Below are 16,126 nucleotides of genomic sequence, written 5' to 3'. Positions count from 1 at the left end.
ACCGCACATGTTGGACCTGGCCAAGAGTGAAAAATTGAAGCCAGAGCACAAAACATTCTCCCCCAGCCCAAACACCGAGTCAGCTCCACAAAGCCCTAAGATGACAAAGGCAAGTGTAGGGTCCTGCACCTAGGGAGGAAGAATGCCATGTACCAGTACAGGCTGGGGGTTGACCTGCTGGAAAGCAGCTCTGTGGAGAAGGACCTGGGAGTTCTGGTGGACGAGAAGTTCACCATGAGCCAACAATGTGCCCTTGGGGCCAGGAAGGCCAATGGTGTCCTGGGGTGCATGAGGAAGAGTGTGGGCAGCAGATCAAGGGAGGTTCTCCTCCCCCTCTACACTGCCCTAGTGAGGCCACACCTGGAGTAACTGTGTGCAGTTCTGGGCCCCCAGTTCAAGAAAGACAAGGAACTACTGGAGATAGTCCAGCAGAGGGGTACGGAGATGATCAGAGGGCTGGAGCATCTCCCTTACGAGGAGAGGCTGGGAGAGCTGGGGCTGTTCAGCTGGAGAAGAGCAGACTGAGGGGGGATCTTATCAATGCTTACAAACACCTCAGGGGCTGGTGTCAGGAGGATGGGGCCAGACTCTTCTCAGTGGTGCCCAGCGACAGGACAAGGGGCAACGGGCACAAACTGAACCATGGGAAGTTCCGTCTCAATTTGAGGAAAAACTTCTTTACTGTGAGGGTGCCAGAGCCCTGGCACAGGCTGCCCAGGGAGGGTGGGGAGTCTCCTCTGGAGATATTCAAACCTGTCTGGATGCGACCCTGTGCAACGTGCTCTGAGTGACCCTGCTTTGGCAGGGGATTGGACTGGATGATCTCCAGAGGTCCCTTCCAACCCCAACCAGTCTGTGATTCTGTGATTCTATGACTTCTGATTTATGGGCTTTAGGGACTCACGTTAGTGAACACGTTTTTAATTGCCAAGCTCTGCTTCATTTAGGAACGTTGGCCATTCAATCTGTTCAGCTGCACATGGAGGATGGAGGAAGCAGTTCCAGTCTGACGCTCTTAGCAGAGCAACGTGAAGCATCAGAGACATGCAAGTTACAGGAGCAACAGAGCTGGAAAACTTCCACCGGGGAAAGAAAAGCAGAGGACTCCTTCAATGCAGGTTTTCACCAAGAGACATGGAACAGCGCATTAGAGTAAGAGCGCTTCTGATTCCACTCAAGCTGGGTTTGATAAGCTGCTGCCACAGCTCTGAACACAACGCACACGGACCAGAAGAACACGCAAGCCTAGTGACAAACCTAAGGGCTGCGTGGCTCGTCCTCCTGCTGAGGTAGACCTTCCTGCTGTGCCCTCTCATCCGAAAAGACTTCAAAATATGTTCTCCGCCTTCCTTGAAGACTCATTATTGTCCAGTCTCTATCTCCCTCAGCCAGAAGAGTCTTTTTGATGTAAAACGACATTTAGATTTTCCCGTAATCACAAGCAACGCTCCTCAAAACGATGATATATTTGTTTCTCCTAGAGGGCTCTTCTTTCTTCTAACATCTGTAGAGTTGAAGGATCCACCCCAGTCCTGAGATGCTGCTATCTGCCAAGCTAAGTAAGACCAGCCAAGCACTTATGCTTATTAAAAAACACCTTTCAGGGATGCGTCTGGTTAAAAATTGACACAAAAAAAAGGAGATCAAGTGCCACCACACCAAAGTTCCTGCCTAGTTTTAGCATGCAGCACACAGGGAGATGTGTTGGAGATGTGCTGCAGCAACGGTCAGGTGTAAGGAGGAAGATGGGGGAGAAGGTAGCTAAATGGGACCTTGAAAGCAGCAGCTGGCTGCTATTGGGCTGAGCCTGCCTGAGGCAAGGGCAAGGAACCATGCAAACAGCAGAGAAGGGACTGGAGGCTCCTAAAGACACGGGGATCATTATGTGCAAGTGAAGGGAGAAAGATCTAGGGGAGAAAAGGGTGGACATGTGACATCCCACTAGCTCAGGGCACTCCTGCTGGCAGTGTTGCTGCTCCAACAAGTGCAAAGACATCCATGGAAGATGTTTCCTTCCTCCCCCTCCAGACAGGATCAAGCCCAAGGCAGGAGAGGCAACGCAAAGGTGACTCCCAGCGGCGGGGTCGTCTCCTGGGAGCTCCCCAAGCTCCATGCTGCAAAGGGGCCTCCCAGTAGCACTGGGAGTAGCACTGCTTTACCTTTGGGTGCTTTTCGTGGGCTAAAAAAACTCCAATAATTTGATATTTTGGTGAGAACCGAACTGGAGCAGCACTTTTCTGCAACGTGCTGAGTGGTCCCTCACTCCCTACATCAGGGCAGGGTGCTCCTCTCTGCTGTCTGGGTGGTATCAAGCCTTTCACATTTTTGGGAGACTCCCTGGATATTAAGGCTTCGTTAAGAGGGGTATCAAGCATCAGAGGAGAGAAACACTGCTCGTGCAATGCACTGGATTCTGGCAGTGAAATCTTTTGTCTCCTCATGCTTGTGGTTAGAATTACAGTGGCTTAAGCAGGCTTGGCTGGTCAAAAGCAAGAGCAAAACATAATTTATGGAGCCGAACCCACCGAATCTGACAGCTCAGCTTTCCTTCTCTGATGTCTCTGACACTGGAGTATGACACAGTGACTGCAATGATTTAGTGTAGGAACTAAGATAAATCCAAGATAATTTCCCCCAAAGCCTTGTGGCTGGAGCGAAGGGTTTTCATTCCAGTTGAGTAGTAAGTGCCAGCCCCTTCAGAAAACACATCTCTGAGGGCCACATGAGCCCTTCTCCCAGGAAACCTCCCAGGGAAGGAGATGGGGCACACCTGAAGATGCTAAATCTGTCTCCTTAAGTGCATAAGCTTCAAGCTGGTAACTCACGTAATCTTTCTGAGAAGATTGGAAAGGTCCTAAAACATCTCCCCATGGAAAAAAGGAGCAGCACTGCCTGCTCCTTTTGAGAATATCAACTCCTTCATTTGTGGCTGCTTTTGGTGTCCCCCTGCATCACCCTAAGCACCTGTTTTGCAAACTGGTACCAGTGTCTGGATGAGTCGGCAGGCTGGCTGAGGCCACAAGATCAGCAGATGATGGCAGTGAAGACCCTCCAAGTACAGAGCGAATCTGCAACCCGAGGGCTTGCCGAAGGCCAACGGACACTGCTGTGACAATCTTGATTTCCCCAGCAGCCTCACGGGAATAAATTCACATCTTTACATTGTACATCTTTACAACCAAAAGGTCATATAAGCTACACCCCAGGCCTTGCCATCCAAGGCCACCTGATTTAATCAAAACCAATGCTACAAACTGGTTTTCCACTGATAAAGGAACACTCAAAGCCAACAAAACCAGATCGCTCAGCTGTAGGAGCACAATTTGGTATTTATGAACCAAATACCTCCTTCAAACTTCTGCATCTGTGACCTCAATTTTCCATCTAGGATTTTGCTGTCGCAAACTTCAATTTAGAAAGGATTGTGTTCCTCACTCCCTTACCATCTTCTCTGTCCTTCAACACTTCCATCCACGGACCTGTTAATGTGAATACACAGTCCCACCTCTTCTGTGTCACTTGGGTACCTGCAGACCACTGGCTGAAAACCAGAAAGCCAAACTAAAATGATAACTGGCTGGACCTACCAACTTGTGGAAGTTCACTCACCACATTTAGTACGTTCAGTTTTCACATCGTTCACTTTTAACACAAACACAAATCCAAGCTACCACTTTCAGCTCGGTTTCCTTTCCTTTTCAGGCAAATTAGGGGCTCTGTGATGCTGCCCAGAGAACTATGATTTTCCAGCTGTTAGTCATTTAAACCCATTGACCAATGTTGACCAAATTTGACCAAGGCAGGGACCCTGAATGCTGATATTTTGGGTAAGGAGACCTCGGCTCCCATTGCTCTGAGAGGTTTCAGTCTATGAGCAGCCTCGTAGCACCAAACCAGTAAAACTGGTAGAAGTGTGGGAGGGTGCTGTTCTCCCTGTGTCCCAGGGAGTAGGTAAGAAATGAGATGTTCTGGGGGATGTCCCAAACAGAGGGAGGGAGATGGGGTAGATACTGGGGCAGAGGCGTGTAGGGGACACAGGACGCAAGTCCATAGGAATCCAGCTTCACCGGTTCTGCCACACAAGGAGCAAGTTTTCTCACAAGCATAATTTGACCTTCCCTTCATAAGCAAGAGTTTTTCTCAAACCTGATAAACTTTCTTTTATAAGAAAGAGACTTTTTAACCAAGGTCTGTAGGGACAGGACAAGGTGCAATGTTTTTAAACTGAAAGAGGGTAGGTTTAGACTGGACGGAAATTCTTCATGATGAGGGTGGTGAGACACTGGCACAGGCTGCCCAGAGAAGCTGTGGCTGCCCCCTCCCTGGCATGTTCAAGGCCAGGTTGGATGGGGCTTGGAGCAACCTGGTCTAGTGAAAGATGTCCCTGCCTATGGCAGGGGGGGTTGGACTAGATCTTTGAAGGTCCCTTCCAACCCAAACTATTCTGTGATTCTACGATGGAAGGAGGTTCTCTCTCCAACCAACAGACATTCCTGAACCTCACACTGTACCAACCCTGTCCTTCAGCTAACCCAGGACTGACATAAACACGAGTCGGCATCGTGGAGGCTGCCGGGCAGAGCCCTGCCCGCTGTTACTCACCAGTTGGATGGCTATCATTAATACGGTCTTCAAAGTGAACGTCCTATCACAGAGGTCAAATAAATCTTCCAAGCTAGGACCAAGCAGCTCTAGTACCATGGCGTTGTACTTTCCACACGGTCCGAAGTAATACACCTGGGGAAGCCCTTCAGCTGGAAGAATATGAAAAGAATTAAAATCAGTCAACGGGACAACATTAATACTCTTCCTCCTGCGTGTAAATCTTTTGCTGGGCAGAGCCTTTATTTTTACCTCTTGAGTGTCCTTTCTGTTTCATCTTGCCCAGCAAGCAAATAAGTTTCAGCCTGCACTGTGAATGAACCGAAGGCCAAATCAGTGCAGGTTTTGCTCAGCTACACCCTTGAATAGACAAAACTGATTTCAAAGCAATAACACGACCACATGAAAGCGTCCAGCTTTGGCAGCTTAAATGCTTGGACTTATGGAACAAGACACAGAGTTCCCTACGTTGCACTAAATGCCAGGCAGAGCCCAACCCCAAACGTGGGCTGGCACTCGTCTGAGCAGTTAGATGATAGCCCTTGCAGAAAATGAGGCATGTCCAAAAAAGGGCTGCTTTTTCAACCAAGATAATACATAGCTGTCGTTTTTCAGCACAACCTTACACAAAGTTTACTCTTATTATACTCACAAGTTTTTCTAATCAGCACCTAGCGCAGGTGCTCGGCATCCCAGCATCAGTATCAAGCTGTGCAACTCTTTTTAAAAAAAATATAATTCCAATCTACATCTCACAAGCAGTTCCAAAACACAAGGGAGGGGTTGTTGTTTTGAAATGTGGGGTTTTGTCCTATGTCAAAACAACATCTTTGTTTGAACACACAAAGATACGACGTCCTGCTACGCAGCGTAAAGGCTCAGCACGAGGAGCGCTATTACGTACGCAGCCTTTTTTCACAAAGTCACACAGAGGTCCATAAATTATATAGCGTGGGACCTGAAAGCATAGTGATTATAAATTGTACAGCATGTTTGAAGTAAATGCGTACACACCCCTATATTTACATAAGAGATCAATATTAAAAATAGCAAAAAATTTCACTAATTATCAGACACCAGCATTAATTTGCTTGTGTAACTGCATCTGCTCCGTGGCGTGCTCAGGCAGCCTAGCCCAGCACAGGCGAAGGCAGCAGAACAGGGAAACACTAAGGCTGGAGCGTGTAAGCAGCATAATGACATTATGTCCTACTACAGATTTAGGAAAGCCTCGTTAACCTGCCCGACGGCACTCATTAACTTGCCAACAATACAATAAATGCGGCGCTGAGATTACTAAAGCTTAAATATTACAGAATTTATGCTCCCATGTATTACTCAAAAAGAACGAAATGCAGCTTGACAAAGATTACCGTAGGGTGGTTTTAATCTCGTTAACTCACATGCTTAGGGAATCAAATTAGGTATCAGTCATTAGGATGCATTAATGAGATATTACAGAGTATTGCAGGAATTCCCAGTCTAACCGGAGTTTTACATCCTATGTAAAACATTTACCCAACCTGGTCTTGGGATGCTACCGCTCCTAACAGAGCTTCGTGTTTTAGGAAGCATTAACAGCAATTAAGTCCTCTAAAAAAACCAGGATGGTTTGATGCAGAAGCAATTCAGAAAGCCAAACAATGATGGGATGTGACCTAGGCAGCTCCAAAAAGTTTTCAAATATCCCAAAACCAACATGAATGATAATTTAATGCCATCAGCTTAGTGTTGAAGGCTTGAATAATTGCAATAACTCTTGAAGTAACTCAGACATTAGGAAGCATTTCTTCTCAGAAAGGTGGTTAGACATTGGAAGGGGCTGCCCAGGGAGGTGGTGGAGTCACCATCTCTGGAGGGGTTTAAGAAAAGACTGGACATGGCACTTAGTGCCCTGGTTTAGTTGACATGGTGGTGTCAGGGCAACGGTTGGACTCGATGATCCCAGAGGGCTCTTCCAACCTGGTTGATTCTGTGATTCTGTGATTCTATGGTGAGCTGTTGAGTTTTCAGTAAAATCTGATGAGGACTTACCTACGTTACCTCTAATACCAAGATCATAATCTCTACTTTTAAAAGAATAACAGAGAATAATAGAAGGGAGTAACAGAATATTCTATGGAAAGTTTAAAACTGAGACCATTATAAATTCAAGATGTATTTACAGTGAGTACTTCTACCACAATTTCTACATCAGGATAAGAGTCTTGAAAAGTGTGAATCAGGAAGGAAACCACTCGGATGAGGAGTGTGCTCATTAAGGTATACGGGAGAATAAAATTGCAGAAAGACTCTTAAGGAAGGCAAAGAATCCCATTCCCAGAGCAAGGGGAAAGGAGTAAATTTACAGCCTTCCTTGGTAAAGAGAGAGCATTGCAATGAATATTAAATTCCTACTGGATGTAAGAACCAGGAAGATAAATTGCAGCAAGACTCCAAAGATGGGGATTTCATGTAGGGAAGGAAGCAACGCAACGATTTAGCGCTCTTTGGGGTCCTAATTCCTTGAGCTAGCTTTACCCACTCAAAGCCTTACGAGCCAAGAGTACCCCATGAGCTTGGAGTACCATTCTCAGCTCTAAACCTCAGGAAGGTTCTTCACCTGCAAGGTGAAGCTGTAGCGAAGACCATTAAAAAAAAGCATCCTAAGTGCCAGAAGACATTATTAGTTTCAAGCATATTTTTAGGGTTCGGTTTTTCTCTGAGGGTTTTCAGCAGCAATGCTGCCAGCTCTGCACTCAAGAGCTTACCTCTTGGCTTTGCTAGAATAAAAATGCTGTAACATCTATCTCATTTTGAGACCTAGGCTGCATCGCTCACGTATCCTGGACACAAAGGAGCATTGCTGACAAGCACTACAGAGCCTCCCAGCCCAAGGCACAGCTCCTCAGCTTCACGCTGGTTACCGAAATAAAGTTACGAGGGACATGGGGTAATGCACCCTCAGCTCACTCAAACACAAGTCAACACTTTGCATCATTTTAGGAAGGGGCAAAGCTCGAAAGAGAAGTTGTAAGCTTGATGTAAATATTAAAGAGTGCCTGTAGCCTGCAGGATCCAAGCAGGCAGATGAGGCTAGATGATTTCAGGGTGTTCCTCTGCAAGCTTATACAGGCATCTCTGGACCCATTCTTCTTATGACCAGTAAAAAGAGGCAGCCTAAGGAAATCTGCATAAAATTTTCATAGAATCACAGACTGGTTTGGGTTGGAAGGGACCTTAAAGCCCATCCAGTTCCAACCCCCCTGCCATGGGCAGGGACACCTTCCACCAGACCAGGTTACTCAAAGCCTCATCCAACCTGGCCTTGAACACTGCCAGGGAGGGGGCAGCCACAGCTTCTCTGGGCAACCTGGGCCAGTGTCTCCCCACCCTCACAGGAAAGAATTTCTTCCTAATATCTCATCTCAGTCTCCCCTCTTTCAGTTTAAATTTTATTTAATCACAGCCCATCTGCATAATTCAGGATGTAGCTTGGCTCTATTTCAGCAACAAGCAATGCGTCCTGGTGCCACCGAGTCCATTGCCATGGTGAACCACAGGAACTCCACAAATATCGCCAGTAGATCTGTAAATACTTAAGAAGGACGTTGCCAACAAAAGAGATTGATTGAGGAAAGAGTATCTTTTGTCTGGGCAGTTGAACTTGAGGTTTTTAATGGCAGCAGTTGTGTCGGCAGAGGACTGAAAAGGTCAAACAAAACCACGGTCTGTCCTAGATGAGCAGCTCTGGATTCAAAGAGTAGAGGATGAAAAGCCACAAGCCGAGCAGAGGTCTCCTCTTGAGGATTCAAAGGTACAACTCAACACTTGAAATACAAAACATGATCAGTTTAACGCAATTAAGGTACGAAATCACATCTAAACAAGGAATTGCTCCATGGCATCAAACAACAACACATTAAGGGAAGAAAATCCAGGCACGACACGTGCAGGTTCTCCTTTGGAGAAAAAGCAGCCTATTATAGTGGTGGCTGCTGCAAGCAGAACTCATCTGAATTTGCTTAACGGCTTCGGTCTCGCTGCTGAGTGCTTTGGCTTGACTGTATGTGAAGGGTTCCACTCCACCCTTGCTCTCATGGAAAGTTTATCACCCCAATAAACACAGCCTGATCACTGTGCTGGAATCCACAAGCAAATTCTGCTATTTCAGCAGTGTGATGTCTTGGAAAAAATTCAAGCTGAGCCCAGCAAAAACCTAGCATAGCATTTCAGAGATTAAAGCATCGTGGCTGGAACGAGAGCAAATGCAGACATCAAAGCTGAAACTCAGACTTTGCTTCCACCGTGCCACACGACTCCGGTCTTGGGTTTCCCGAGATGCTAAAACTCTCATTGCCACCAAAAGGGACTGTCCCACCCTCTCTCCACCTTCACCCATCCCACCACCTCCCCGTGCTCATGTGGCTGAGTAATAAGTCGGATCAACCCCCAAAAAAGCCTGGTGTTTGCTTGAGCTTGAACGCAAGACCGGGAACAGTAACGAACAGTGGGACCACTGCTCTTGGAGAGAGCTTCATTGGAGCTGGATTAACACCAGGGAACTACAACTTTCAGCAAATTTCCATCTCCAGATCAAGCATCCTGGCTGATTCTAGTGCTGTCTTGCTGCCACATGCTTCATAGCATGACTAATGGCCCTAAGAACTCGTCAGACATCCAGCACACTCCAAGAAGCCACGTTAGTCCAGGCATCAGACATACAAGTCATACAGATAGTCCAAAGCCATTTCCAGGACCGGTTATGAAACGGGGACTGGCAGAGAGATGCCAAGCAAAGGTTATGCCCAAGGGAAATCTGATTTTGCAGCATCTGCCCCACGTGGAAGGCACGGAAAGCAGAAACCATCTGCTGTGGCACAGAGTATGTACTGATGCTCCGTATACGAGCACCATGAGAAGCTACGAATAAACCTCGTGCAACAGCAAGCAGCCCAAAATACACCCAGGAAGAGACGAGGTAGCAAGTGCAGGAAGTTACACATGGCATCTACATCTGTGGAGACAAAAAAGCCAAGTCACAGAATCACAGAATCACAGACTGGTTGGGGTTGGAAGGGACCTCTGGAGATCATCCAGTCCAACCCCCTGCCAAAGCAGGGTCACCCAGACCACGTTGCACACGGTCGCGTCCAGATGGGTTTTGAATATCTCCAGAGAAGGAGACTCCCCCCCTCCCTGGGCAGCCCGTGCCAGTGCTCTGGCACCCTCAAAGTAAAGAAGTTTTTCCTCAAATTGAGATGGAACTTCCCATGGTTCAGTTTGTGCCCGTTGCCCCTTGTCCTGTCGCTGGGCACCACTGAGAAGAGTCTGGCCCCATCCTCCTGACACCAGCCCCTGAGGTATTTGCAAGCATTGATAAGATCCCCCCTCAGTCTGCTCTTCTCCAGATGAACAGCCCCAGCTCCCTCAGCCTCTCCTCGTAAGAGAGATGCTCCAGTCCTCTGATCATCTCCGTACCCCTCCCCTGGACTATCTCCAGTAGTTCCTTGTCTTTCTTGAACTGGGGGCCCAGAACTGGACACAGTACTCCAGGTGTGGCCTCACTGTCCTCGTACATCAAATCACCAGGAGACAACCGTAACTTGTGAAAAGTGAACGATACCGGTAGCTTCTGAATCACCACTTTTTTTTTCTCCCATGGGAAATTGGTTCCCACAGCCCTTAGATGTGGTGTGGCCAACTAAAGAGAAGCTGACATCTTCAATTTCAAGAAGAGTTACAGAAGAATTTCACAACCTCTCTTCAGTGGGCTTCAAAGCTGAGCTCTGTTGCAGAGGGGCGACACTCCTGAGGAACCCCAAATTAGATACCCAAAGAGAGAGGGAGGGGGGAGCAACCCAACGTCAAACGAACGGCTGAGGCTCGATGCGAAAGCACACGCTACGTGAGCAGCAAGAACTATTCTTCACAGAAATGGATGCAGAGGCACGACAGCAGCGTCAGCGCACAAAAAGTTCTGCGCGATTTTAAAGCGGCGCTGATGAATGGGACGTAGATTGTCACGAAATTCTCATTCAGAGCAGAAAGTTTATTTTTACAAATCGCAGAACACAAAATTACATGATCAACAGCATAAATAGCGACCGTGCGAGAGCTGAACATCTATAGCTAAAATTAAACACGTTCCAAACAAATTAAACAAATTGCTTTAGAGTAGTCAAACCATTTAAGCTGATTACACTAATGAGGATCTACCCTTCTCTCAATTTTCAAATTGGAATAAAATCCTGGCTGAAACAGAAGCTTTGCTATCAACATCGACTGGGCCAAGATATCATCTTTTAACCTCTTAAAACATGCCCCGTGACAGGGGGTTTAAATCTACCTGAGTACGTTGGTTAACAGGTTACATCTATGAGCTGGAGGCCGCACCTTGAATACTGTGCCCAGTTCTGGGCCCCGCACTTCAAGAAAGATGTTGAGGTGTTGGAGCGAGTCCAGAGGAGGGTGACCAAGCTGGTGAAGGGTCTGGAGGGTCTGACCTACGAGGAACGGCTGAGGGAGCTGGGGTTGTTTATCCTGGAGAAGAGGAGGCTCAGAGGTGACCTTATTGCAGTCTACAACTACCTGAAGGGGGGTTGTAGTGAAGTGGGAGTCGGCCTCTTCTCCCGGGCAACCAGCGATAGGACAAGAGGACACAGCCTCAAGCTTCGCCAGGGGAGGTTCAGGTTGGACATTAGGAAGCATTTCTTCTCAGCAAGGGTCATTAGACATTGGAAGGGGCTGCCCAGGGAGGTGGTGGAGTCACCATCTCTGGGGGTGTTTAAGAAAAGACTGGACATGGCACTTAGAGCCATGGTCTAGTTGACAGGGTGGTGTCAGGGCAATGGTTGGACTCGATGATCCCTGAGGGCTCTTCCAACCTCATTGATTCTGTGATTCTGTGTGACCTTCAGGTTTTGGAATAATCCGCTTCAAACATAGGAAGAGGGGAGAAAAGTTAAGACAGGCTTGTTACTTGGAATAAAGTTAGCCTAAAGGTCTTTCAAATATTTGACTGCATACATTTCAGAGATGTCTTATTTCAAAGCAGGACTGGAAAAGTTTTTCAGTACAACCCTTCACCTTCAACCGTAAATGGAGGAGTTTGGGGAGTGGAACATCTCCCTTCTGAGGAGAGGCTGAGGGAGCTGGGTCTCTTTAGCTTAGAGAAGAGGAGACTGAGGGGTGACCTCATTAATGTTTATAAATATGTAAAGGGCAAGTGTCATGAGGATGGAGCCAGGCTCTTCTCAGTGACATCCCTTGACAGGACAAGGGGCAACGGGTGCAAGCTGGAACACAGGAGGTTCCACATAAATATGAGGAAAAACTTCTTTACGGTGAGGGTGACCGAACACTGGAACAGGCTGCCCAGAGAGGTTGTGGAGTCTCCTTCTCTGGAGACATTCAAAACCCGCCTGGACGCGTTCCTGTATGATATGGTCTAGGCAATCCTGCTCCAGCAGGGGGATTGGACTAGATGATCTTTCGAGGTCCCTTCCAATCCCGAACATTCTGTGATTCTGTGATTCTGTGAAGGACAGAGACTTTGGGCGACAGAGAACATTTTCTCTTGTTTGTTATAAGAGAACATCCAGCAGTTGAGATGCAAAGGAAAACGAGCTGAAAATGCAATTTCTGACTCTAGCACCAACTCACTTGCACCTGCGTTGCAGGTGCAAAAAGAGGTGACGGCACAGGGTCCGCCACAACCTTGCCAACAACTCCAAGACTTTACAAACATTGAACTGGCAGCTGATTAGGGAAACAACCTCAAAATAGTAAGCTGACCCAACAAAGACACAAAACCATCAACATACAGAAGTGGGGCTAGAGCACCGTTGTGACTCATCGGTGACGACAGTCAAGGAGTCCCTTCCCACTGCTCTGATGGAGATCACAGAGATGACCAACCTGCTTGGGAATCACGAGTGTTTTCAGCCCATGTAAAGCTCTGGATAATTTCCTTGCTCTCCTGTGCTTTGATACTGTGTTTTGAGAGCCCATAATTTACCTTTAGTTCTCTCTCACTCATCTAAACAGGGTGAAGAGCAACTGGACCCACCCAGTGCATCTGGCAGCATCCCACCATCTCCTGCTCATTCCTCCATGATGCTGCCTGGGAGGCAGCTGGGTCACCATTGGCTTTGGCTCTTCTGGGAGAAGGGGCGCTCAGCAGAGCATTGCTTAGCAAGAACGAGTCCCAGCTGCTCCTCTCCCTTGCCCAAAGCCCAGCAAAGAAAGCAGCAGAGAGGGCTGCTGCAGTAGCCACCTCCTCAAACCCCGACTGGCCGTTGTGCTGGTTTTCTCTGCTCCCAGCCCCATTTATTCTAGATACCTCCTCCACAACTGCTCTCCCTATTCCAGATGGCATCTCAGCAGCCCTTTTACAGTGTCATTATGAGCTCCTCTTGTGCACGCTCCCCCTGAACATCCTCCTGCTCCGTTTGCTCCAACTGCTGCCAGACTCAGTTCTCCACTGCCAGCTTTTCCCAACATCTTTTTCCTGCTTCGATTGGGCAATTAATCATCTCCCTTCTAGCAAATGCTAAATGCTCCAGCGTCGCTGCCCAGCAGAAGTAGCTGTAGCAGGACTTTCCGCTTAAGCTCGTCAGCGGGTGAGAAGGCTGCAGAGCTGCTGCTGAGAGGGAGCAGAGGCAGAGCAAGGTGCTTCCCCAGCCCTTGGACATGGAACAGTCACGCTCAAACACTCTCTGAACCAAAAGGTACTTGGAAATAAAGCAAGGGAGAACGTCACAAGTTGGATCAACACCTTCTCCTCTGATGACCACAGAGCAAGACAAGTTTTTACTGGGAAGAGATGACACTCGGCACACAACAGTACAACAGTTGTGTACAAACCATGAGTAGACAGAGTTACTCTCATCTCCAACAAGTTTGCAAGAAAAGTGTGGCCTCCACGCAGGCTCCAAGACTCTGCTTCACTCCAGAAACCCAGCATATTTTGTGCACCTTCTCAAGATGTACTGAATCCCTACTGTGTTTTGAGTAGCTTGTTAGTATTTGAATCTACAAAAAAAAAAGGTACGGCAAAAGGAACAGAAGAAAAACAGACACGGGAAGGACAGAAGGAAGAACATGTTTGTTCTTGCTGCTGGTAAAAATCCAAACGATTTGATTTTTACTTCAGAAAAACAATTTTCACATCATTGTGTTATTAAAACAGGGTGGCATTTCATTTTCCTTGAGTTGTACAAGCTGGTTTCCTGATATCTCAGCTCAACTCTATTAAACAACTCTTCCCATACACAAGAAAGAAGCAGTTTCAGAGGGGGTACCAAGAGGACGTTCACATTTGTATTAATAAAAAATAAAAAAAAAAGATTAGGAGGAGAATCAGCCCCAGCTGAAAAGGCTAAGCTGCAGAAGGACTTTCAAAATCAGGGAAATTTATCCAGAAACACCCATTCACAGGCAGTTTTTCAGCTGTAGCAAGTAAACTATGGTCAAGTGAAATTGTTTTAATTCTTGACAAAGACAAAAGAATAAAGCACAACACAATAAATTACTTTTTTGGCAAGTTTTGGGAGACTGAATTCACATTTCTAGGGCTCTAGGGAAATGACTGCACTCAAATCTCCACAACACCCTTGGATTTTCTATCAATATACCATTTGCAACAATCTCTTCACAGAATCACAGAATCAACCAGGTTGGAAGAGACCTCCGGGATCATCGAGTCCAACCATTGCCCTGACACCACCATGTCAACTAGACCATGGCACTAAGTGCCATGTCCAGTCTTGTCTTAAACCCCTCCAGAGATGGTGACTCCACCACCTCCCTGGGCAGCCCCTTCCAATGTCTAATGACCCTTGCTGAGAAGAAATGCTTCCTAATGTCCAACCTGACCCTCCCCTGGCGAAGCTTGAGGCTGTGTCCTCTTGTCCTATCGCTAGTTGCCTGGGAGAAGAGGCCGACTCCCACTTCACTACAACCTCCCTTCAGGTAGTTGTAGACTGCAATAAGGTCACCTCTGAGCCTCCTCTTCTCCAGGATAAACAACCCCAGCTCCCTCTGCCATTCCTCATAGGTCAGACTCTCCAGACCCTTCACCAGCTTGGTCGCTCTCCTCTGGACTCGCTCCAACACCTCAACAGTGACAATAGCAGCTGGCACATAAGGCAACACCTTAAGAGAAGGATCACAACAGTATATAATTTTAGAAGAATTATTTTAAACCACGCCAAAAACTTCTAGCTAAAGTTCTAGCTTAATTATCTACCTTCTCCCACACACCTATGGTACAGGGACAAGGGTGGAAGAAAATATCAAAAGGTTTCATTCCACATAATTATTCCTGCTTTGCTTTCTGGGTTTCTTTGCGCACTCAGCCGAGCCCGTGTTTTTGCTGACAGGCGTGAGAAGCTGCAGTGCTGCAGGTTTTTGTAACTTCTTGAGAGTTAAGTGAGGGGTTACAGCAGCCTACTGAAGGCAATGGGATTTGCCCCCAGAAAAGCTCTCATGTAATTAAAATACAGCCACGTCATGAACCAGCTACCCAGGCTGCTTTTCTACCTCCAAGCTCAGCTTCACTATTTGAAGGTGTACGTCTCTCCGTGCATCAGCTCCACGCTGTTCAACCAGCGCTATCGGCAGCCTTCGCAGCTGGGATCATGGCTTCTGCGTCGTGAATGATCACGAAGATGATCCGAGGGCTGGAGCCCCTCTGCTATGGAGACAGGTGGAGAGAGTTGGGGCTGTTCAGCCTGGAGAAGAGAAGGCTCCGGGGAGACCTTCTAGCACCTTCCAGTACCTGAAGGGGCTACAGGAAAGCTGGAGAGAGACTTTTTACAAGGGCATGGAGTGATAGGATCAGGGGGAACGGTTTTAAACTGAAAGAGGGGAGATCGAGATTAGATATGAGGAAGAAATTCTTTGCTGTGAGGGTGGTGATACACTGGCCCAGGTTGCCCAGAGAAGCTGTGGCTGCCCCCTCCCTGGCAGTGTTCAAGGCCAGGTTGGATGGGGCTTGGAGCAACCTGGTCTAGTGGAAGGTGTCCCTGCCCATGGCAGGGGGGTTGGAACTGGATGGGCTTTAAGGTCCCTTCCAACCCAAACCAGTCTATGATTCCATGGATCTAGCAAGAACGACATGGCCTCCTGCTCCACTGCAGGTCGCCATAACAGGTGAGTTTTGCTGGTTGGTGCAAAACCAGATCACACCTGTGATGGCCAACTCGGTTCTGCTGGTTAATATGAAAGAGAAATTGTTTCCCATTCAGTTTTCCTTGGCTGTGCAGTTCTTGCACTGGGTCAGCTCCACCTGCTGAAAGGGAATGAAGCAGCAGGTTTGGGCTTCTTCCTTTTAACCAGGTAACAGAGACGCCGAGATGACTACGGGTGTGCTCTGTGACTGCTTTTTTTTTCTCTTTGAGAACACGTTATGCATGGTAATGACATTACAGCTATAATCTACAGGATGCTTAAGAAAACCCAACAACAGAGCTTCTCGGTTGCAAGAAGAGTGCCCAGCAGCACACAAATTTAACTCCAGAAGCGGTGCCAAGGAAGAGGC

At 47.5% G+C, this 16,126-nt stretch overlaps 1 protein-coding gene across 10 annotated transcripts in view; it reads right to left on the bottom strand.

Moving 5' to 3' along the window:
• The window catches only part of CSNK1G1 (casein kinase 1 gamma 1), a 127,279-nt gene that overhangs the window by 29,408 nt on the left and 81,745 nt on the right, over positions 1–16,126 (bottom strand). For all 10 annotated transcript variants that reach the window (XM_068410172.1, XM_068410171.1, XM_068410174.1 and 7 more), the window contains one exon: positions 4,603–4,754. In XM_068410172.1, coding sequence (XP_068266273.1) covers positions 4,603–4,754 — 152 coding nt within the window. The remainder of the gene's footprint in view (positions 1–4,602; positions 4,755–16,126) is intronic.

This window comes from Nyctibius grandis, chromosome 11 (genome assembly GCF_013368605.1).
Source record: "Nyctibius grandis isolate bNycGra1 chromosome 11, bNycGra1.pri, whole genome shotgun sequence".
NCBI classification, from domain to species: Eukaryota; Metazoa; Chordata; class Aves; order Nyctibiiformes; family Nyctibiidae; genus Nyctibius; species Nyctibius grandis.
This window is presented reverse-complemented; position numbering and strand designations above follow the sequence as displayed.